This window comes from Cavia porcellus, unplaced genomic scaffold (genome assembly GCF_034190915.1).
Source record: "Cavia porcellus strain 051 isolate PalLab524CR breed Dunkin Hartley unplaced genomic scaffold, mCavPor4.1 scaffold_7, whole genome shotgun sequence".
NCBI classification, from domain to species: Eukaryota; Metazoa; Chordata; class Mammalia; order Rodentia; family Caviidae; genus Cavia; species Cavia porcellus.
Window position 1 is genome coordinate 5,742,493 of NW_026947490.1, and position 24,559 is coordinate 5,767,051.

The 24,559-nt window shown below is 37.5% G+C and overlaps 1 protein-coding gene across 1 annotated transcript in view; it reads left to right on the plus strand.

The window, feature by feature from the left end:
• The first annotated feature begins 3 nt into the window (after positions 1 to 3).
• Positions 4 to 24,559, plus strand: part of Paxbp1 (PAX3 and PAX7 binding protein 1) — a 30,833-nt gene continuing 6,277 nt past the window's right edge. Inside the window, exons 1-14 of the mRNA XM_003467194.5 lie at positions 4 to 478; positions 2,478 to 2,606; positions 6,790 to 6,966; positions 8,250 to 8,471; positions 9,274 to 9,377; positions 10,470 to 10,687; positions 11,201 to 11,390; positions 15,472 to 15,595; positions 18,715 to 18,814; positions 18,902 to 19,017; positions 20,991 to 21,190; positions 22,289 to 22,433; positions 23,109 to 23,230; positions 24,163 to 24,239. Coding sequence (XP_003467242.2) covers positions 136 to 478; positions 2,478 to 2,606; positions 6,790 to 6,966; positions 8,250 to 8,471; positions 9,274 to 9,377; positions 10,470 to 10,687; positions 11,201 to 11,390; positions 15,472 to 15,595; positions 18,715 to 18,814; positions 18,902 to 19,017; positions 20,991 to 21,190; positions 22,289 to 22,433; positions 23,109 to 23,230; positions 24,163 to 24,239 — 2,267 coding nt within the window. The 5' untranslated portion in view covers positions 4 to 135. The remainder of the gene's footprint in view (positions 479 to 2,477; positions 2,607 to 6,789; positions 6,967 to 8,249; positions 8,472 to 9,273; positions 9,378 to 10,469; positions 10,688 to 11,200; positions 11,391 to 15,471; positions 15,596 to 18,714; positions 18,815 to 18,901; positions 19,018 to 20,990; positions 21,191 to 22,288; positions 22,434 to 23,108; positions 23,231 to 24,162; positions 24,240 to 24,559) is intronic.

The following is a 24,559-nucleotide window of genomic DNA, read 5'->3' on the forward strand; positions in this document are numbered from 1 at the left end:
TGTAGTGCGCAGTGGCGATTGAGGGGACCACACCGGGCTGAGACTTCGGATAGTGCGCCTGCGCCGTCACTAGCTCTGTACTGCTTGGGCCGCCGGGTGGGAACTGGTGTTGCGTCCGCTGTGCGAGGCGCGGGGATGTTCCGAAAAGCCCGGCGGGTGAACGTGCGCAAGCGGAACGACTCGGAGGAGGAGGAGCGGGAGCGCGATGAGGAGCTGGAGCCGCCGCCGTTGCTACCGCCGCCGGCCACTGGCGAGGAGCGGGGCACTGGCGGCGGCGACAGGCCCCCCGGGGAGGAGTCGCTGCTGGGCCCGGGGCCGCCACCGCCCTCGGCGCTGGGCCCTGGCCTGGGGGCCGAGGCCGGGGGCGGCTTTCCGGGCGGCGCGGAGCCTGGCAACGGACTGAAGCCGCGCAAGAGGCCTCGCGAGAACAAAGAAGTACCCAGGGCCAGCTTGCTGAGCTTCCAGGACGAGGAGGAAGGTAACTGCCAATTCTTGGTCCCCAGATAGCGCATCCATGTACCAGCCCCTGCACCCGGCACCCGGGAGCCAAACCCTTCCCGCCCGGCCGCCTGCAAATCTTTCCCCGCCCCCGGCCTTCTGCCAGGGTCGGGGACGGGTTCCCGCGCTGCCACCAGTTTTGTCTGTACAGCCACAGGAGGATTTTGTCTCTATCCTCCTGTGCATTTCTTACTCCCAGGGGCAGAAACTCTGATCAGTCGTCGTGAGTTTAAGTGGCACTTTATTGCCCCTTCTGCCTCTTTGCTGCAGGGTGTGTTTTGGAGAGAACTTGATTGGAGCCCCTCCATTTAGTGCTCTTGGCACACTCGGGGCCCTCTGCGAGCCACCGTGCGCGGGCCTGGTTGGCCGCTCTGTCCACGCAGCATCTTTGACCAGAAGGACGGCTTTATGGCGAGGGAAACTAGGTCTGGTTTTAGAAATCCAGAGTCGCAGCTTTGGTTCCTAGTGACCTTGGGCCAGTCCTTTGCAAACCCCGAGCCACCGTTTCCCCATAGACGTAATTAGGAGTATCTTTATATGCACTTTCGCGTTGATTTTGGAACAGTGACAAGGGACCGTGTGATAAAAGCCATTTTCTGCAGGCGCTTATGAGAGGTCCAGCTGTAGTGGATTGAGCTTTCTGATCTTAAATGAGCCTTAAATCTCTTTATTTCTTGACCAGTTCAATGTGTTTAAAGCAATTTCATGTTAGAAGAAATGAAATTTGGAATTCCTTGCATCTTAATTCAATTTTTGCTTTCCTGTCTCTAAGAAAGAAAGGCAGTTTATCTTTGGCTTTTGTAGTTATTCTTTATGTTGTTTGAGAGTGCACAGGCCAGTTTTTGTCCTTTTTGTATGTGTGTGGTTTTTGAGACAGGGTCCCCCAATGCACTTTGGGCTCGCTTTAAGCTCACTTTGTAGCCCAAGCTGGTCTCAACTCACAATGATCCTCCTGCCTCAGCCTCCCAAGTGCTGGCATTACAGTCGTGAGCCTCCACGCCTGGCTCAGTTTTGTTTGTTTGTTTGTTTGTTTTTGTTTTGTCTTTTTGAGACAGGGTCTCTATGCAGTTCAGGCTGGCCTTGAACTCACTTTGTAGCCCAGACTGGTCTCAAACTCCCAAGGATCCTCCTGCCTCAGCCTCCCCAGTGCTGGGATTACAGGCATGAACCACCACCCCTGGTTTCTGGCTCAGTTTTGTCTGGGGCTGCATTTTGTGCTTAACTTGAAAATTCAAGGCAGAGAATGGATATATAATTGAAGCTTATTTTTGCAAAGTGATATCCTCACAGTTTAGTGGAAGTACTGTAAGTGTGTCAGCTTGTGATGGATGTAGAGTTTTCAAACTTGACAGCACCTTTTAACTTAGAATATGTTGGTGTTTTTGTTGTGGTTTTGGTTTTTTTTTTTTTTTTTTTTTTTCTTCTGTCTTTTTCCTTTTTATCGGTACCGGGGATCGAACTCACGACTGCCTGCTTGCAAGGCAGGCGCTTATGCCACTGAGCTAAATCTCCAGGCCCTTCTTTTTGGTTTTTTGAGACATGGTCTTGGTGTGTAGTTCAGACTGTCCCTGAACTCACTGTGTAGCCTAGGCTTGCCTCCAACTCATGCCAGTCCCCATGCCTTAGCCTCCCAAGTACTGGGATTACTGGGTGCACCTCCATGCCGGACTAGAATATGTTGCCTAATGTGCCTTAATAATTTGATTTTTTTCCCTCCCAAAGTAAACAATTTGAGGAAAACCACAGAAAATTTTTGAGAAATTACATGTATCATGTCTTGAAAATTTCATCAAATTATGTATGCAAATTAATTTTTGAAGCTGACCAGTTTTTGAGAGTCTGTGATAAGTTGAAATAACTTCAAATTATGTAATGAATTTGGTGTATGAGTGTATATTTAGAAGACTTTGAATATGTAAAGAAGCTTAAAATACTTTCTGAAAATGGTTGCTACAGACTTCATTTAATTTTTTTTTAAGAAAATGAAGAGGTTTTCAAAGTGAAGAAATCAAGTTATAGCAAAAAGATAGTAAAATTGCTCAAGAAAGAATATAAAGAAGATCTTGAAAAATCAAAGATTAAGAATGAACTCAACTCATCAGCCAACAGTAAGTACGAAACCAATAGGATTCTTTTGGTGTGGCAAAATGACAGCCCTGTCTCGGTGATTTACTATAATTATGAATTCATTCTGTTGACTCTGTCATTGTCAAGTATCCACACAGTTGGACTACAAACACAGTTCTGTGATGTAACTTTAGGCAGTTGATTTGTAACTATATAGAGTATTTTTAAACAGGATAGATTGTTGCTACTAGAATGTTTCTGTTGCAATCAATGTATCTTTATCTCTTTAATTTTCCTGCTGGTATACAGACTGCTAGTATAGAAAAAAGAGATGTTCCATTTCATTCTAAGGACATAGTATGTTTATTCCTGGGTGAAGGAGAGTTGTGCAGATTCATGTCTCATATTTTGTAGAGACTACTTCTTAATTTCTTTGGTGATTCTTCTCCTCTTAGAAGTACTGCAAGGTTTATGTTCCTAATACCTTCAGTCAGTAGTCTTATGTGGTCCATGGATGAAGAAGGGTCCTAGATTGTAGTCATACATTCTCCAAACCTAAGTTGAAGGGGTTTTTGTGTGTGTGGAAGAGGTGTTGGAATGGAGGCCAGGACCTTGCATGTGCTAGGTCTGCACTTGTCACTGAATTGCACTCCCAGCTCCCAAGTTTAATATTTTTTATCAGTTATTTTGTGTTTAGGAAAGCGGATTCATTATAGAATGCTGTGGTCTGAGTTATTCTCATGCAAATCCATTATAGAAATCTTTATTTTTATACAAGATAAAATTACTGTTTTCCAAGTTCTTACCTACAGGCTTAAAAGAAATATACCGTTATATTTCAGATTGTACAATCTAGTTGTGGAGACAACATAGTAAGTGGACAGTAGGACTCAGTATTCAGCAAAATGTCCAGTGCATAGTCGAAAGGATATATGTCTTTTTTTTTTTTTTTTTTTTTTCCAGAAGTGGGGAAGGATTGTTTCACTAAAAAGCTGGATTTTTGATAATTAAACTTCCAGAAAATAGAAGAGGGAAAGTATTAAAATGGCCAGAGCTGTTCTGGGAAAGCAAGTACACCTGAGAACCCAGAGGAGATGGGTGGTTTGTAAAGGAGGTGGTTAGAGGTTTAGTGTTAAAAGATACATTGTTGACAGATTGTAGAGGATGTCAAGTATGCAGTAAGGGGTTTAGTGTTGCTGGGGTCAATGCCTTGCCAAGATGGCGACATGATAAATGGCTTTTGAAACCTTACCTGCAGCATGGATTGGTGTGGGGAGGGATTGGAGGCCTAAAGAAGTTTAAGCTCAAGGACTAGTTTACCTCTGTTAACAGATTTTAAAAGATCTGGTAGAGCAAAGACTGGGGCTTTTTTTGACTTTGGGAAGTTGTGAATGATTGACGCTTGCTGTGACTATGGAAGAAAAAAATGAGAAAGAAAGGATTATTTGGGAAACATTCCAAGGGAAACTTGATAACTTGATGCTTTGCTGTTAAATTTACGTGAAACAAAGTTGAGCTTTTGTGCCATGTAAGAATAATTAGGTGTTTTTTACTGAAATAGGAAAGATGAGTTGAAAGGAGTATTTTTAGAGGAGCTGATTATTTTGGATTTTTGGAAAGTGCATGTACCTCATTTTGTCTGGAATTCTTGAGAATCAACTATGTATGATGAAATAGTATAAGAAAGCTCATGGAAAATGAGAACTGGACTTTCTGGCTTTTTGCTGTGTTTGCTATTAACTGTTGGCTTTAGAAATTGAATTAAGTATGAAGTTTATGAGAGCATCTCGTGTGCCTCCTCCTGCCTCCACCCTCATGTAACTCTGATGTTCTCAGTGCCCCCCAAAAGTGGAGCCTGTTGTTATAGACTGATGTCATCATGATGTTCTGAAAACTCTTTTTGAATCATCACAATCCAGAACTTTTACCCTTCAGTCCTTAGATTGGTAAAGATGAATTAATTTTGAAACAATGATACTGACTCAAAAGCCCTGGTGATTAGAGGTGTAGATTTGGATGTGCTTATTAAGTTCTAATGAAAAGTGAAGGAAGTTGATGAGAAAGCAGAGTAATGGAACAATTACTGCAGACCAGACTGTTGCCCTTCAATATGCTTAGCCTGGTATAATGGGCTGCTGTGTTATGGGAAGATTTACCAAAGAGATAAAAGGATCAGAAAGGCCAAAGAAGAAAAGGGAGGGAAACTTCCATTGTATGAAGTAGTAAAAGGAAGGTCAAAAAAGTGATGAAAGCAAAAAGGGGTTGACAGGGTTGCTAGGTTTTTCTCTGAAGAGTGGCAGCTGAGCAGATGGAAGTGGTCTGCAGCAGATTTTTGAGCCCACAAGGAGGAGGAAGACTTTTGCTAAATTACTGAACCATACGATCTGCATTACTTGTGTCTGCAGCCTTTGCCTTAGCTACTCAGCCTAGCAAGGAAGTAAAAGGCAGCAGAGACAAGTAGAGAACAGGTAGAGGGACCAGTAAGATTAAGGAGTTCCCATTTGTGTGTGTTTCCTGAAAATTGAACCTAGGGCCTTATGCATGCTAGACAGGTATTCTGCCACTGAGCTATTTCCTCAGCCCCCAGCCCTTTAATAAAAAATTTTGAGATAGGGTCTTGGAAAGTTGCCCAAGCTGTGCTGACTTGAGATTTTCATGTCTCAGCTTCCCAAAGTGCTGGAATTATAGATGTGCTTCCTATTCCTCAACAAGTGCAAGCTCTTTGATAAAAGCCTGTGTTTCTTTTCAGACAGAAGAGGGAGCCTGGCCATGTTCAAGGTGAAATAGTAAATTTTAAAAGCATGCGTCTCGAAGTAGTTGTAAATGAAACTGAAGGCACAGTGAAGCCTTACCCAAGGACATTCAGCATCTCTGCAGAGATGTCTGGAATGGTGACCCTGAGCACTAACAAAGCCACCCGGCTGTTTGTCAGGCTTTGCCCTTGTGTTTGCTTAATCACAAGGATCTGAGAACTTAAAGAAAACACTGAACGTTTTAAAATCTACAGCCGTCTTTTGTTACTTCAGCATATCCAGTCTAGAACTTTCACAGTTCCGTTTTCAGACCATACATTTAGAGCAGAAAGTAGTAGATGCTTCCTGATTCCATCTAATCTACATTTGATATCAAATATTTTTTAAAGTCTCATAGCTTCATAATACGTAGGGAGAGTGGTCCTGTGGCTAAGGAAAGAAGGTGATGCATCAAAAATATTAAAGACCCTAAAATATAATGACCTTAACTTTCTTGATAAGGTGAAAAGGAAGAAATGGGTCTGTTACTTAGGACAATACAATATGGCTTAAAAAGAGGGAGGACTTTTGAAGCAGTTTCAGGAGGAGAACACCTAGGAGAGTGGTGGCTTTTAGAGCTTTCAGTGATAAGAATGGCCAGTGTGGTACCCATGCCGCAGGTTCCGCAACACTGACTTGGGAACAGACTGTCTTTCCTATTTAGAATAAGCTTGCTTTACTCTCCTCCTTTATATATTTTTTTTGTCTGGGATGTAAGGTGTGGGAGGGTTGTTGGTCATAAGTAGTAACATAAAGCAGTGGAAGTTTCTTACAGAGAAGCAGTGTTATCTGCAGGGTAGCAGTTTTGAAGCAGGCCACGGCAATGGGCTGGAACTGAGAATTAGAGAGTTGTCCACTCTGCCCACACACTGCTTCCCTCCTGGTTTACCAAGGTCATTCTTAGTGTTAAGTAGTCTCTGCCCTCTCTCTGTCCTCATGCCATATTCCCAGAAAGAGAATTGTCTTGTCTGTGCTTCCGTCACCTGGGCTCAGGTTTGCACGGTGAATTGACTGCCGACCATTCAGCTTCCCGATGAGTGATAAGTCAGTCACACAGTGACCGGTGTGCTGTCAGAGAGATTTGTGGTCTTATAGAAAGCTGCCTTGAATCGGTATAGAGTTCCATGAAGTACTGACATGTAAAATGAAATAATGCTTAAAAGAAACAGGAGGAATTAACTGTGAGAGTTTAGAGAAAGATAGTTAATTTTGATAAGTTGTTAAAAAAAGTTTATAAGATAAATAAAATCTCAAATGCCTTCCTCTATTTTTACCAAATTACATCTTTTGTGCTATTTGTTATTCATGGATCATGGGTTGTTAAGTTTCTTAATAAATGAAATAATTCAGGCTTTAATACATAGCTGAACAAATGAGGTTCCTGAATTTATGAGTTTTTTGTAAATGTACTTTGATTCTCATCAAAAACTAGATGAACAATCTCTGGACAAAACAGGGCATGTTAAGGACACAAATCAGGAAGATGGAATTATCATCAATGAACATGGTGAGGATGAAATGGACATGGAGAGCGAGAAGGAGGAAGAAAAGCCCAAGGCTGGTGGAGCGTTCTCAAATGCTTTGTCTTCGTTAAATGTTCTCCGTCCGGGTACGTACTGGCCGATTGTGCTAGAACTAAACTAGAGTCTCAGGACCAGTCATCTCGAAAGATAGCTGTTGAGGAAGAATTTGGCCGCGTGGTGATTCTCCTTATTGTATCTGTTTAAAGCTAAGGTGAAATATAGGAAACGAGAGACTAGAAGTTTCTCAGCCTTCTCAGGTTTATTTGCAGACAGGCAGTATTATTATGAAACTAAATGGGCTTTAAGTAAAGGGGTAACTACTTGTAAAGGCTGTTTAAAAAATAATGTATTTTAGATTAACACTTTTAATTCTTTTTGGAATGCCACAAGATGCAGAACTATTACTGTTAGTTTTATGTTCCAGGATTCTTTTTAGTTTTCTGTGGAAATGGTTTGCAAATCTAAACACTAGGAAATTAGCTCTGGAATAAGTGTGTTGTAGAAATTTAAATTATGACACGACTGTTGTTAATATCTATGAATGTTTTGTTTTGTTAATGAGATAGGGTCTTGCAGCTAGCCTCAAACTCATGGTGCTCTTTCTCTCTCAGTCTCCTAAGTGCTAGGATTATAGGCATGTGCCACCATGCCCATCAGTATTTATAAAATTTTTAAAATGCCTATTCTGACCTGGGGAAGTTGTGATAAATGTTGTGTCTGTATCCCTAGTGGTAGTGTAATTGCTGTAGTCTTTTGGGAAGCTGTTTGGCAATATAAGGAGATTGCAAATGTTTTTGCCGTTGGTCCTATAATTACATATCTAAAAGTTTATCCCAAGAAATTGACTTTTTGTTGCAACATTTTTTGCAAAGGGCAAAATTTCAAAAAATGTCAGCCAGGATGGGGAAAGGCTTAGTAAATTATTGTATATTTATTTATATGATAAAATAGCTATTAGACTAGTAGCAAGGCATAAATTTTTAAAGTAGATAAAAGGTCCATTAATTTATGTAGTTGATTGTGTCAGAGTATATTGAAAGCCACTAAAAATTATGTTTTATCAGTTCTCTAGTGGGTAGTGTGGTTTCATTACTTCTATGCCTTTTTTTTCCATTACTAGGAATCGAACTTAGGACCTTGCCAGGCAAGCGCTTGTGCACTGAACTAAATCCCTTACCCTACTTCTGTTTCTTAAAAAAATACAAAAATACAGAAAACCAAAAAGCAGTTTTGGAGGAGGCAGCCCCTAAGCTTAAAATTACTGTATCAGGGCCATCTTGAGTTATTTCACTCTTCTTATTTTCAGGAAAATGGAAACTTCATACTCTTAGTACTGTTGCATTTTGTAATTCTTATCATTTATCTCCAGGAGAAATTCCAGATGCAGCTTTTATACATGCTGCAAGGAAAAAGCGTCAAATGGCCCGGGAACTAGGAGATTTCACTCCCCATGATAATGAGCCTGGGAAAGGCCGGCTTGTTAGAGAAGATGAGAATGATGCCAGTGATGATGAAGATGATGATGAGAAACGGCGTATAGTTTTTTCTGTGAAAGAAAAGTCACAAAGACAGAAAATCGCTGAGGAAATAGGTAGCTTAATTTACTTGGATAGTAAACCCATTGCATTACTATTAAATGTGATTTGACTTTATGATCAGATACAAAATATTTTACATGTATTTAGCTGTTTTATGGTAGAGTTCTGTTCTTGCTTGGATGGAAGTGTCGACCGGATTATTTTGAAAATTTATAGCATGCTTACAATAACTAACTTTTACTGAAAGTAAAAACTTCTTGTTTTGTTTTAGTTACTTTCTCAAAGCTAACAGCCACAACTGGAAGGAGGAGAAATTTATTTTGGCTTGTGTTTTTAGTCCTTAGTTGGCCAGTCCAAGGCAAGAAGTCATAGTACAAAGAACCGTCAAAGGAAGTCTGTTCACTTCATGTAGGAGGTCATGCTCCCAGTGCCACCTCTTTAAGTCAGCTTTGTCGCCAGTGCGATTGGTTACCTTCCAGAAGCCTCACCTGTGAGCCAGTGAGGCCCTGGGGGACATCGAGATATAATCCACAACGCTTCCTGTGTGACGGTTGTGCAATAGTTTATGGATGTATATAATTCAACATTCTAACAATAATAGGTTTAGTTCTTTCCTGTATCAAGGTTACTGATACTAAGAAAATTATCTTTGAAGTTGTAACCAATACACTGAATATTGCCGTTAGTGTCAAGGAGTGCTGTGATTGACAGGCAGTCAGGAGTATCAAATGAGAGCAGAGCCGAGGATAGACATTTTAGTAAGATTGAGTTAATAATAACTTGTGAAATAGGATAGCCTCTTCTTTCCCGGTTTTTGGGTGTTAATTTAGTTTCCTTCATTGCTCATGGTTGCAGGTATTGAGGGGAGTGATGACGATGCTTTAGTAACTGGAGAGCAAGATGAAGAGCTCAGCCGATGGGAACAAGAGCAGATAAGAAAAGGAATTAATATCCCTCAGGTAAGAAGAATTAAACTTCAGAAGTTAGAAAGCACATAAAAAGGCCTTTTGTCTGTTTTGCTAGTAAAAAAGTAGTGTGCTTTGTCATTTTGTTCAAGAAACATAATCTAGAAAATCACCTGAGGTTATGTATCCAGTAGGCTTTTAAAAGCGTCTGTCTTAAACTATATTTTGCTGTTCATGTGAGAATGATGTGAGAATTCCATTTTGTTAGATCAGTGTTTGGGATCAGAATGGTCCTTCAACAGCAGCAGTGGCACAGGAGAGCCCCTTACGTGAATTTGATTCAGGAACTCGGATATGTACAGAAGTTAAGGATCTGCTTTAGACAAAATGTTTCTTTCCTGTATGCTTTATTTTTCCTAACTTTCAAAATTAATTTTGAAGAAGATGAGTTTCTCTGAAATACAAAAACTTACAGAGATCCATGAAAAATATCTCCTCAAATACTTGTAACAGTTTGCTCTATGGAATTAAATAGTACAATGGATAAAGCTGTATAAGTGGAAACTTTTTGTTAAGTTTTGAGGCAGAATATGCATAAATTTGGGTGGTGGTAAGAAAACAGTGTAAGGAGAGTCTTGGTATAGATGCCATGAATCTCATTGTATTGCTCATTTATCTTTAAACTTGAACAAGTCAGTTACCCTGTTCCACTGATAAAATGGTGACCCCAGATTATTTTTCATGTTTCTTCAGAACCTGAACATTTCTGGTCATCTGTTTTTTGTGGTTTTTTTTTTTTTTTTTTTTTTTTTTTTTGGTTTGGAGAATATATTCATTGAGTCTGTCAAGACATAAGACATTCATCTAACCCTATTTATCTTCAACATATTCTACAATTGTTTAATTACTGTTTGAGAAATTGGGAATAAGTTTTTGATTTTTTTGTTGTTGTTGTTTTTGTTTACCATAAAGGCATCTTCTTTTCTTTTCTTTTTCTTTTTTTTTTTTTTTTTGTACTGGGGATTGAACTCATGACCTCGCACTTAGCAGGCAGGTATTTGCACTGCTAAGCTAAATCCCCAGCAAAGCATCTTAGTTTTAAAAGCATAGCTTTTAGTTTTCCTATACATCTTATTTCTTTTCTAGGTTCAAGCAAGCCAGCCTGCTGAAGTGAATATGTATTACCAGAACACTTACCCAACAATACCTTATGGTTCATCCTATGGCATTCCTTACAGTTACACGGCCTATGGATCATCAGATGCCAAATCTCAAAAAACAGATAATACAGTCCCTTTCAAAACTCCCAGTAATGAGATGACTCCCGTTACTATTGATTTGGTAAAGAAACAGCTTAAAGACAGGTAGGGCAGATCAACTTCTTAAAGACTGTCTTCTAGCTTTATGTTCCCTCAGGCAACATGTAGTCTGGGGTAGCACATGAGAGTATCGGCAAAGAAGATTCGCTGGCCCCTCTTCAGAAGCTAAACAGAAGATGACTTCACACTTTGTTCTGCTACCTTCTTGGATTACTTCTGTGGAAGCCTCGAAAAGTTATAAAAATTCCACTCCGTGATCTTGTTGAAGACAGTTCTGAGTTTGTACCTGTTTGGACTCTGAAAAAGTGTAGTCAAGATTTGGTGGGCACGGGGGAGCAAAGCAGTGAAATTTTGGTTAACCACTTGAAAAACTTTATAAGAAGCCTATATAGAGGCCACTTTTTGTTGAGAAAAAGCAGGACAGATGAAAACATTCCTTTCCAAGTACTTTTATGTTCTAGTAGTGGAACTAAATGCTTGATAATAATATTGCAAGAGTCCTGACAACATAGACTTTCAGGTGTAAATGTGTTATATTTATCCTTTTGTGTTCTTAAGGTTGGACTCCATGAAAGAACTGCACAAAACAAATCGACAGCAGCATGAGAAACATCTGCAAAGCCGAGTGGACTCTACCAGGGCTATTGAAAGATTAGAAGGGTCTTCTGGGGGTATTGGTGAACGGTATAAATTTTTGCAAGAAATGCGAGGGTATGTCCAAGACTTGCTTGAGTGTTTCAGTGAAAAGGTAAGAATGCAAAAATACTAATCTCTTTGAATAAGGCAAAACTAGGGAGGTCTAGACATCCTTGTGTAGAACATTCTATGAGTTTCAGAGAATATCTGTTGAATTCAGCCTTATAAGTGATGAGAAGTCTTATATGGTTTTTTTTCCTTTCATTAGTGACATCATTTCCTGGGGTCAGTATAGTGTCTTTGTTACAAACAAGAAAAAAAAAAGAAAACACCTCAGAACATGTTTAAAACTTTGACAAAATCTCAATTTAAGAGGTTTTTTTGCCTGACATAAATTGATAGACTGTAAGGGACTTATCTAATAGACTTTTTGTGTTTATGGTTCTAATCTAAACTTCGTTTGAAAGTTTCATATTTTTATTTTTTGTAAAATGGTAAAAATTTGTAGTTGCTTGCCATTACTGTTAATAGTTTTCATGTAAAGTCTGTGCTTCATTCATCTAAGAAATTGTTCGACATAATTTAAGGTCTCATTTCTTCTAAATAGGGTACTCATTTTGTTTGTTTGTCTTTTAGTACTGGGGATTAAACCCAAGGCCTTCCCACTGAGTACATCTCCAACCCTTTTTCTGTTGCTTTGAGGCAGGTTCTCACTAAGTTACTGAGTCTGCATGCTGGGGTGGTATTTGGAATTCTCCTGCTGTAATTTCAGAGTGCTAGAGTTACAAACATGTCTCATCATCCCCACCTCTAAGTTTTTTTTGTTTTTAGTGCTACAGCTGAAAAAAAGTTGGCATTATGTTGTACCATTTGTTTATATTTTTTAAAATTTAGCCATATACAAGTAATTTGTTAAATGAATTCCTAGTTGATGTTTTTTCTTTAAAATAAATTACTATTAGGCTGGGTGTGGTGGTGCATGCCTGTAAAAACAGCACTTCCAGATTCAAGACAGAGGATCACAGCAAGTTTGCAACCAGCCTGGGCTACGTAGTAAGTTCAAGGCCAGCCAGAACTACATGATGAGACCCTGTCTCAACAACAACAAAAAATTGAATGAATGAATGAATGTACATTTTGATGCACTGGCTTATAAACGTTTCTTACCTTTTAAAACAATTAAAATGATGGCCCTTAAATATCTTGTTGTTGAACGTTGAGTTGGAAGGCACATTTCCTTTTTTTTTTTTTTTTTTTTTTTGTATTTTTACCGGTACCAGGGCTCGAACCCACGACCACACGCTTGAAAAGCAGGTGCTTATGCCACTGAGCTAAATCCCCAGCCCTGGCACATTTCCTCTTACTGGCTAGAGATTGCATTGAACCTATAAGCATATAGTATGATTCAGTGAATATTTTGTTTTTTGGTTGTTAAAGTCTTTGATACTGTAAAAATGAGGACTAACAAAAGAACACTGGTATATGTCTCAGTAGTTCCAGTCAGCCTATAATCAGATCCAGGACGACAGCGTTCACTGTGTTCCCCTCTGCAATCTTGATTATGGTTTGTTGATATCACCCAGTGTCTGCAGAACCAGTTGCAGTGTGAGCTACGAAATTCCTTTGGCAGATCAGTTGCAGTTGCTTGGAGGAGGGTAAAGTGTGAGCTGGACTGTGTTCTTCTGAGCTGTGCTTTTGTGTTCATCTTGAGTGAAGACTGGGACCTATGTGTCAGTCTGCTAGAGAAAGGATCCAAGTCTTAAGCTGTACTTGGAATGAGATTTGTCTCCTTTTTGAAGGGTCTTAGCTTAAACTTGTTTAAACTTAGACGTTCCTAATTCCAAATACAATTAATGTCTAAAAAATAATTAGCTAAATCATTCCATGGTTAATGAAAAAGAGTAGAAATATTTAGTTGATGAAGTTTTTGGGTGTTGGATTATTAGTGTACTCAATCTGTCCTAGATTACCTTGTTTCTGAAGAACCCTGTTTCAGATTGTCTGTATAGAGTCACTGAGATGTTTCTGAAGCAGATCTTAAACCTTATATATTATACAGTGACTACATTTTAATTAAAAGAGGAGATATACCCTTTTTTATGAAGAACATCTCCATATGCATTCAGTTGTATTAAAAATGTGCTGCTGAGTTGATAATATCATGAAGTATCATCTTGAAACATTTAGGGATTAAACAATTTAAAGGATTCAGGGAACATTGGATAGGTTTGAATATTCAATTTATTTACTATAGTGCAACAGTACTCTTTCAGGGTATGCCATAAAGGATAAACATTCCTTTTTTTCCCTTTTTCCTTAATGAAAGTTTAATTTTTGAATTTATATTTCTAATTATTTTCAAATCATTTTAACTTTTTATTATTTTGCTTGCCTACAGTCATCTTTCTTAGGTTCTTTACCTTAAATTTGGTCTGATGATGATGATGATGATGATGATGATGATAATGATGATAGTAGTTTTAAGGTTAGAGAAGGTAAAGGAATTGTCATGGTGCAGACTTGAGAAAAATCAGCATTATCAAGAAATTTGAGTGAGCTAAAAATGAGTCGTAAGGCTTTTAATTCTTAGATTTTTTTTCTCAAGGTTTTATTAAAAGGCATTTCAAGTACCTAAAAGAAAAAAATTACATGATCAGAGTCTTAACTGTGAAGTGGATAATTTCATTCTAAAAGATACTAGCTCAGTTTTCTAGCGCTTTCAGTAGAGAAGCATTGATACCCAAGCCTAAATTAATGAGTCTTAGATACATTTGTCATTAGTCCTGTAGTTAAATGGGGGGAGGGTTAGGAGATGGAAGATAAATGTAAATCGTAATAATATGGCAATGATTGCTTTTAAAAATCAGATAACAGGGCCGGGGTTTAGCTCAGCGGTTAAGTGTCTGCTCAGCAAACATGAACTTCGATCCTCGATACCAAAAAAAAAAAAGTCATAACAAACTTAGCAGTAGAGTTTCTGGACTCAGCTGTTAAGGATAACTAATCACTACAGATTTGTGGACATTGTTGCCCATGATGTGGCATATTAAAGAAAAAATGATTCCATCCTCTGTTCAAACAGTTGATACTTTTGCATTGGAATCATGCAAGTACATAAAATCGCTTTTATTGTACTCTTTTTTTTTTTTTATATTCCACCTACCTTATTTTATTTTCCATTTGCAGTCTGTTCTGTTCAGAAAACTGCTATAACACTTGGTGCCATTGTTCCCAAACTCTAACTAATGTGTTTTCCATTTGCATTAACCATCAGGAAACTAGAATTTCTGGTTTCCTCAGTTATGTGTAGTGGCTGTTAGTGTTTTATGAAAGTTTCATAGCATTTGGTTATAATTTAAGGTATATATAAGCAGAAAGCTTTCTAGTTTTTTTTGTTTTGTTTTAATTTAAATATCTAGTTCTGTAAGCTTTTATAATCTATGTGAACGATGTAAGTATTTTAGCTATGGTTATTACCCTAAAAAACTTAGACTTTGCTGACAGTTCATGGGGAGAGTTTTACTACAAAATACAGGGGAAAATTTAAACATTAATAGGAAGAAAAGAACTTTGTAAGTTTTGAGATACATTGGTCAGTGATAGCTAGAAGATTTATTTACCCTGTTAATCATTTGGTTTACATAGAAAATATATAGTAAAGCTGCAGAATAATTAATTGTGCAAGATATTTAGGACATGAGTGTGACAAAAATTCAAGTGTCCAAAATTGGGCAGTTAGAAGACTTGTTGCCTATTCATAGAATTATCGTGTTTTGGTTTTTTTGGGTCATTGCACAGTGGTAGTAATTTAACCTGTGAAAATAATACGTAAATCATGCTGCTGGAAAAATGGACATAACAGAGACTTCTAAATACTCAGATACTCTCTAAAGATAAAGCCTGAGACTCTGACATTTCTTTACTTGCTCTATTAATATTGAAGTGTTAAATTTATTAACCAAACTTTTGCTCCAAAAACTAGGCACTGGACATTATAGTTTTATACATGGATTTAAAGAAGAGAAGATGTTTCCTAAACATTGCAAAACTGAATTTTTCATGTCTGTTGGGGATTCATGATTATTTTGTCCTTAGAGAGGGTACTTTTTCAGAAATCCGGAAATAGTATGGAACCCTCAAATGAATAAGCAGCTGAGGAGTTTGGTGTTACGGAGTGTGTTGTATTTTCACAGGTGCCACTGATTAATGAACTTGAATCATCAATACATCAGCTGTACAAACAGCGAGCTTCCCGCCTTGTCCAAAGACGACAAGATGATATTAAAGATGAATCTTCGGAGTTTTCAAGCCATTCAAGTCAGTCCATCTTGAAGGTTTTTATTTTTCATTAAACAACCTTGTTTACTTAGTACAGCCTAATTGAAAATTAGAGAGCTCAGAGCTTTTTTGTTTTGTTTTTTTAAAGAAACATGTTTCCTTGTTCTTGTGTTAGGTAGATCTAAAAATTATAGCCTCATGTACTAGAATTGTACTTAAGAAAATACAGCCTCCCAGAAGAGTTCAGAAACATGCACTAATATTCTATCAGTCTTAGTCTTTGGCTGTATATTTTTCATTTCCCTTTAGACTGTAGAAAATACATTACCAGTATTTTATCTTAAGACTATTGTTAGGTCTTAGTCTTGATCTCCCTCCCTCATTTCATCCTATTCATAATAGCAATACAAACACTGTTTGATCACGCTAAAAGATTCTGAGTTTGAGGGCTAAAGTGTGCAGGGGAAGGGGAGCTGTGTTAATATAGCACTGACAGAACCAAGATTAGGGGAGTTTTCAGCTTTGAAGCAGAATTTTTTTGTGTTTTACTTTTGAATGTTTCTTTTTCAAGTTGCTCTACAGACTTGAGTTTTAAAAAGTCAGTTGATGCCTAAAATTCTTGAAAAGTTCAAGTAAAACCATATTTCCCTCCATGTAATGTGGATTATGGAAAACCAAAACGTAGAAAATTTTTCAGTAGCCAATAGTTTGGCTGAGATTCTTTAACCATATATATATATATATTTAATCTTTGAATTCATTTTCCCATTGCTTTCCATATTCTTGAGTGCTCTAAAGAGGAATTTTCCTGGTGCATCTCTCATGCTTTCATCATCTTTTTATTTCCTGTGTCAGCAGTGTGGAAATGTGTGCCACAGCTATCTGAGATACTCATTAAGAATGCAGTTTCTTGGTCCTGTCCCTAGGCAGTCTTCCTAGGTTGTCCATGTCCAGAAGTCTGCATGTTAAACAGCCACTCTGGGTGATTCAAGTGAAGAGGGCCCTAATACTGTTCCTAGGGCAGTGCTTTGTCTTATACTTACGATCTTTGAGAAAGCCTCCTTTGTGTTGGATGAGCATTTGGAGAGGCATAGAGAGATGGTAACATGGCTGTCAGAGCTGAGCTGACTCAGCTGAGAGCCATATAAATGGCTTTGACTGTTTTTGCCACACTTGTTTAAATGATGATTAGGGACCCTAAATGACTAATGCCTTCCTCTCAGATGACTTGATCCAGACAGAACCAGATTTCTGAGGCAGATTACAGGTAACCATTATGTAACGAAGGGAAGTAATTTCCTTTTCAGTTATAGTAAATGCTTTATGTGTGCTGTGCATCTCATTGAATACCTTTTCCCTTATGTAGTAGATTCCTCATAATAAGGAGCTACTACAGACATGGAATTTGAAGTGAAAGTTGAATGACACATATTAATTGAACTGAAAATTGGAAAAAATTGAAAGATAATGAGAAAAAAAAAAAATAGCGTTCTGGGAGAAAATGCCAAATTTGAGGAAAATTACCTGGAGACACTAAGGAATTTATTTTCTTTGTTGAGTGTGTGTGTGTGTGTGTGTGTGTGTGTGTAAGAAGCAGAGTACAATCTGAAATTTATCTGTTTAGATGTATAAGCACTAGTCTATTTACCTAGTGTAGTACTTACAGAAATGAAAGAGGCCATAGCTTACTCCTCTGCACCTACATTGTCTGCCTGACTTTTGAACTCTGAACATACTTCCTCCTACTATCAGCTATTTTGAAATAATGAATGAAAAACATAACCAATTTTTAAGGTCTAGAATACTTAGGATACACCCAATTAGCTTTTGTTTCTCTTAGTGTCAATTTTGGCAATACATCTCTTGTATATGAGAAAAATAGGCACAGGCCTTAACTACATGGATGTTTTTCACTTTACCTGTGTTCATTCTCCTACTCTAGTGGTTGTTTGCTTTCTTGTACTATCCTATATTTTCTAGAATATCTTCATACTGGGGAGTAAAATGTAGAAAGGAGAGAAGTATATGAGGCAGATGTTTCCCCTAGCCTTCTTGTGCTAGATAAGAGAATAGAGGAGAGCTTTCTGATAAAATAGTATGAATCCAGGAAAAGACCACAAAACAGTGATAATAGGGGTCCGCAACAAGAGACATGACAACCTACCAGTGATGTGATGGAGATACTTTTTTAGACAATTTTCACAGAATACTTTCATTTTGGTCTTATGTGAACAGGCAGCTAGCCACCATGAGAAAGGCTAGCCCTAGCAGTGTACCAAGGGATTGAGAAAGTAGACAATACTAGTGGCAAAAGAAAACTTGTAAACTTTATTGATAGCTTCAGAGAGAAACAGTATCTTAGCATAGTATAGGAAACTCAGAAATGAAGGGGAGGCCATAGCTTAGAAAGAGAAATATAAAACCATGAACCACTTGTTAGAAACTATACAGTAATTGAGATAGAAATTTTTTTGAGATAGAAATTTAAATAGTGTTAGAAAACAAAGCTAGAAAATTACCCTAAGAGAGTTTTCAGAAAGATACGTGGAAAAAAAAAAAATAAAATAAAGGAAATATGCTATGAAACACTAATATTTGAGAAGGTATTATTTAACCCTTGTCAGATTTTAGCCTATATTATGACATTACCTTTTTTAAAGAATAGTAATACTAATGTCTGCAAAGAAAGTTGAATAAAATAGAATTAAATTATTAAACTCTTGGCAACAGAACTTGTGTCTTTCTACCAATGTTTCTTTGCTGTCATTTCATGTCATTCAATATGTGATGCTTAAGTTCTTTCTTAAATATGTATTTTTTTTCCCTTTGCACAGTTAATTTAATTTGTTTGCTCATCATGATAGCATAAATTAGTCCTGTTACTTAGACCCAAAAGTAGAGAGAAAGGCAAGTTGTGTTTATGTAGGTTTGTTGAACTCTTCAAAAGAAATCAGTTCTTTTTTTTCTGTTTCTCATGGTTACCCAGAATAATAGTGAGATTTGTTCTAAAAGCTAAAAACCTGTCCACTTTACTAGTTACTGCACAAATCTACTGCTGCCATTAGCAAGAAGTCTGTCATAATGACTTATTCTGTGCATACTCTTTCTCCAGGATTTTTGAAAAAAGGCTTTTAATTTTAACTGTTGTTGTTTTACAGATAAGGCTCTGATGGCACCAAATCTTGATTCCTTTGGACGTGATCGGGCATTGTATCAAGAGCATGCAAAACGTCGGATTGCAGAGCGGGAGGCCAGAAGGTAATTCGCACAGTGCTTGCTGGGCTTGGTTTGAGAAAGGAGGAATTTTCTTTTATCTAATTTGGGAACTTGATGTTTGTTATGTAGAACTCGTCGTAGACAAGCCAGAGAGCAAACCGGTAAGATGGCAGATCACCTTGAAGGCCTTTCTAGTGATGATGAAGAAACTTCCACGGATATTACAAATTTCAATCTTGAAAAAGGTTAGACTTTTATTTGGAACTAGGACTTGTCAGTTTACGTGACTTGGTTCTTAACATGAGATGGTTAAGATTTTTGTGGCCTCTGCATTAAAACTATATACTTTTTTTATGCCCATTTTTATAGTTGAGTCTCATGATGAAGTCTTAAAAATAGAGGTGACCCTTGGTCACAGGGTTTGTTTAGGACTTATGTGGCAAATGATGTTACTCTTCAGAGTTGTAAAATTTTGAGTGAGCAATGAATGACCTTAAGGATACTACTGTATATGCTAACCTGAAAAGGAAAAACTAAGTAGAGGGGCAGCCATCCCTCTAGAAGTCTCCTGAATTGGGGAATCATCAATAATTTCAGCCTATAGGAATAGTTACTACTGTTACCTGCCCGGCAGTATCATGAGGATACCCAAATAAAAGTCTGTCTTTCCTCTTCTTAACTGTATTTCTTTAGAATTATATTGGCTGTAGGCCATTAGAGAAGCTTCTTTTTTGCCAATTTTTTTATAATGAACATTTTCAAACAGAAAATTGGAAACAACAGCACAAGTGATTACTTGTGTCACAATCACTCTGATTGGATGTTTTCCATTTCCCTAAGTTTGTTCATCTCTTGTTATGTGTGTTTCCGTGTTGTTGAACCATTTGAACATAAGTTAAAATAGACATAACATTTCACCTCAGAACTTAAGGATATATTTCTTTAAAACAGTGTTATTTTTCTGTATGATCACAGTATACCATATTTTCCAAACCATGATCCACACAGGGTCCATGCTCTGTGGTTGGTTGGTCCAACTTTTATTTATTTATTTATTTTTTGTCTTTTTCGTTTTTATCGGTACCAGGGATCGAACTCACGACTGCCTGCTTGCAAGGCAGGCCCTTATGCCTCTGAGCTAAATCCCCAGCCCAGTTGGTCCAACTTTTAATCTAGAATAAATGAGTGCTTCATGAATACCCTACACATTCACACACTCTTTGTTTTGTTTTTTGTTTTTTTGAGATGGGGTTTCACTTTGTATAGCCTCCCCTTGAATTCACTATGTAGCCCTCTGCTGGTCTCGAATTCTCAGTGAGCCTCTTGCCTCAGCTTCCTGACCACTGGAGTTACAGGCCTACACCACAACACTGAGCCATTTTTCTTATACTGTTAATAAGTTAACTTTTAAAAGAGACCATATCACCTACATTCCGGATTTGTCTGTGTTTCTTCATTGTACTGTTATTGAATGGAAGACCATTTCCATTCATTGCATTTCTTGTAAATTGGAATGTACATCTGAAGGTTTTGTTAGGTTCAGGTAAACTAATTTTTGTTTCTTTGGTTGTAAAATAATACTTCATAGAGGATGGTATGTATTATTATTATATTACATGACAAATATTTGATGGTCTCACTGTAAGGGGCATGAAGATTGTTCTTGTGATTAAGGCTGCCAGGACTTTAATCTTTCCATTAAGAAGATTTTCTATATTATCTGTGGCAAATAAACTTTCACATAAAGAGCCTAGCATCCATTTAGCTGGTACTTGACTGTGATTTGTAATTATCAACAGATTTTGAAAAGAAGTGATGTGATTGATCAGTGATCATGCATGATATACAGTTGTTATTTATACAGTGATTTGTGGGCTGAAAAGGTAGGAGCAGAATTTGTACTTTATGTAATTATGCTTAATATACTGTGATTACTGAAGTTTGAGCCATGTTGTTGGGGACAGGTATTAACCCCAGTAATAGAAATTTGTGTATATTGGGGGAAAAAATGTGCATATTGAAACCTTACAAAGCTCCATGTTAATTTGCATGATAGACACATTGAAGCCTAAACTTGTTTACCCTTTGTTCTAAACTGCATTTAATAAATTAGTCTTGTTAATGAGCCAATCTTCAACCAGAGTCTCAGATTAAACAATGAAAATATTGAATGAGTTTTTTCTTCCTTAAATTAATACCCTCTGGGGTTTTCTTTTAGATCGTATTTCGAAAGAATCCAGCAAAGTTTTTGAAGATGTCCTTGAGAGTTTCTATTCGATAGACTGTATTAAGTCACAGTTTGAAGCATGGCGTTCAAAATACTACATGTCCTACAAGGATGCTTACATTGGCCTTTGTTTGCCAAAATTGTTCAACCCTCTTATCAGACTGCAACTCCTCACTTGGACTCCTCTTGAGGTGGGTGCCTTCCATCACTGTTAGAAAATGATACAACTTGTTATCTGGGTAATTTTAATGCCAAAGCTCTAAAGTACATTTAATTCATGGGATTGGGGAAAGGCTATAATTAATACAGATTGTATCTGGGTGTAATTTTATAGTCTTTTAAGTTTCATCCTTTTCCAAAAAGCTTTCTTTTATTTTTCAGCTTATATATGATTCTTTTCTCAGTAAGCTAAATTTCTGCATAGTGACAGTGGGTATGAACATGAGTCAGCAGAACTTGGTTTTTGATCTTTGGGGAACTTAAGAACCTAATGGGAAAGCATAATGGAGTATATGTAAAACGATTTGCTCTAAGTCATTGGAAATTGAGAGAATGAGACAAAGTAATCGCATGGGATCAGTAGGGCTTGTTGTGCTGCATATAAGGAAGAAGATTAGAGTCAGCTCTTTAGGACTTCCTTTATGATAGGGTTTTGAAATTTACAAACTTTTGAGTGAATTGCTGTACATGATTGCTGTTGACTGCATTATATGAACTTTAAAGTAAAGGCAGCTCAGGGAAAGTCCTAGAACCATAAAGAAATGTGAGCCCTGAGAAGTGCTCAGCTCACAGCTCCTGGATACACTTTGGGAGAGCTTGTGGAGTTTTACCTTGTACGTGCTGGGTAGACAGCAGAGGCTGTGTCTATATTGGAGGGCTTTCTCTCTGTATCTCCCACCTCTCCTCAATGGCTTAAGATCCCCAAACTCCCATTTTTGTCTCCTCAACTTTGGGCAACTGCTGTGCTCTATGGAGGAACCGCCACCCTGCTCTGCTGTCCTGAGCCAGCTGCTCACCTCATTTGAATCCTTCCTGTCAAGGATCATAATGATCCACTTCCTCCTGTCCACCATGGAAATGTATATTTTGTATATATTTTGTGTGTGTGTGTGTGTGTGTGTGTGTGTGTGTGTGTGTGCGCGCGCGCGCGTATATATATATTTCATATATTTTGTCCAATTTTTATTTGTTTAGAATCAAAGGATAATAAATTTAGTTCCTTTTATTCTTAACATAGTAGAAATAGCCACTATTTTAAATATTTGGGTATCCTTTTTAACACGTTTTAGGCAAAATGTCGTGACTTTGAAAATATGCTGTGGTTTGAATCTCTGCTGTTCTATGGTTGTGAAGAACAGGAGCAAGAGAAAGATGATGTAGATGTTGCATTACTACCTACTATTGTGGAAAAGGTGATTCTTCCCAAACTAACAGGTAAATTCTCTGGGTTCTGCTTCCCAATTTTCTGACACCTTCTGAACATGCAGACAGGTTGGGATTTTCAAAAGTATTTTTAGGAGCTTTTAACTCAGAGCATATTTCCTTACATTCTATAATAAATGATAGTTACCTCCTGGCTGAGAGAAGGCTAAATATTAGGGATTTCTTAACTTGAGACCTGAAGACCACCTTATGGTTTCGAGCAGTGATTGAGCCATAAGTGAATTTCAGAGACTCCAAACTGAAGCCAAACTACATAGTATGAAGCGTGAGGAAAGAGTTTGAGAAGTCTTAATGATTTAAGGCCAAACCTGAGGAGCAGTTTCACTGCTTTCATCAGATTCTCGTTGTCACAGGTACCTATTTTTAAAATTAAAAAGACATTTCGAAGTAGTTAGAAATTCCTAATGCCAAGGCATGTTTGGGGATATAAAAATGTTTTTTCTCCCATTATTTTCACTGACCAGCATAAATAAGAGGGATTGATTACCTCCCTACATTGTTATCCCTCAGAATTCCTATAGTTAATAATATGAATACTGAAGCTTATTTTATTGACAGAGGGAAAAATAAAATAAGGTTGACATTTTAATTAGAGAGTTGCTTAACATTAGATTTAAGTAAGCTGCAATTTCTGTATCTCAACAAACCTATTTTTTTTTTTAATAGTGATAGCTGAAAACATGTGGGATCCTTTCTCTACAACACAGACTTCAAGAATGGTTGGAATTACACTAAAGTTAATAAATGGATATCCTTCAGTAGTGAATGCAGAAAATAAAAACACACAGGTAATTTAATTACTGTCTTTAGGCCTGGGGATACAGCTCAGTAGCATAGCACCTACTTGGCAAGCACAAAGTCCTGAGTTTTGATTCCTGATATCAGAAAAAAAAATTACTATCTTTGCACCCTCTGCCCCCACTTCTTTTGAAAATCAGCAAGAGTAGAGTGAATTACTGACAATTTCAGAAATCTGATTCTTAACGTTGGGCAGTCTCGACCTTTAAAATCAGAAATGTATAAAATGGGGCCTACAAGTTTTCAGTTGCACAAAATCTACTGGAAGATAGGAGGTAATTAGCCTAGATCATCTCTGGTTTCTTCGGCTACCATTACACTCCCACTCCCAGTGTGACCAATCACATGTACCCTGGGGAAAGAAAGAAAAATGTGAAAGCACTAAAATGGTTATCAATTCATTATTTAAATGTTAAGATGCTTAAGAAGCCTATAAAACAACTAGTTACTGTTTTATAACTAACTTCTGAACTTAAAATTGCTGCTCTCAATCAGTCAATATTTATGTGAACTAAATGTGCAAAAGGTACTTTTTATCATTGTTGAATTTTCCAACCTCATTTTGAGAAAGAAATTATGTGTTTGATCTTTATACAGGAGACTAGAGGGCTGGGGATTTAGCTCAGCGGCATAAGCACCTGCCTTGCAAGCAGGCGGTCATGAGTTTGATCCCCGGTACCGATAAAAAGGAAAAAGACAAAAAAAAAAAAGACTAGAGGACCAAAAGATTTCTAAATGGCTTTACTGCTTGGTGATTGTTGAGGGGTCTTGTACTTAATGAATTCAGGGCCATCAGTGAGGAAAAGAAAAAAAACTGGAAATTCATTCACTCAGAATTCAATACACAATTATATGGCTTGGGATATGGTTTTGTTTTGTTATCATATTCCTTATTAAAGTATGTCATTACTTTGAACTCTAGGTGTACCTTAAGGCACTTTTACTGAGAATGAGAAGAACTTTAGATGATGATGTGTTCATGCCTTTATATCCTAAAAAGTAAGTAACTCCTAAGAACATTAAACTTAATATAATAATGTTTTTCAGACTCTTTTAGAAGAGACTTCTCAAATTCTACAGAACTAAAGAAAGCTTGAAATACAAAGGTTACCTGTGGAATTTTAACTAGTATATCAGAGCCTAACTTCATGGGGCAAATTGTTCCCTAACGGAGATTAAAGCCATTAATATTCTTTTGTATCTCAAAATTGCAGTAGATTTTAAATATGTAGTCTTCCAGAATATAATTGTTTGGACAGTCACCTAATTTCTTACTTCTAGAATTTTTTTTTCAGACATTATATTTAATCATGGTATTT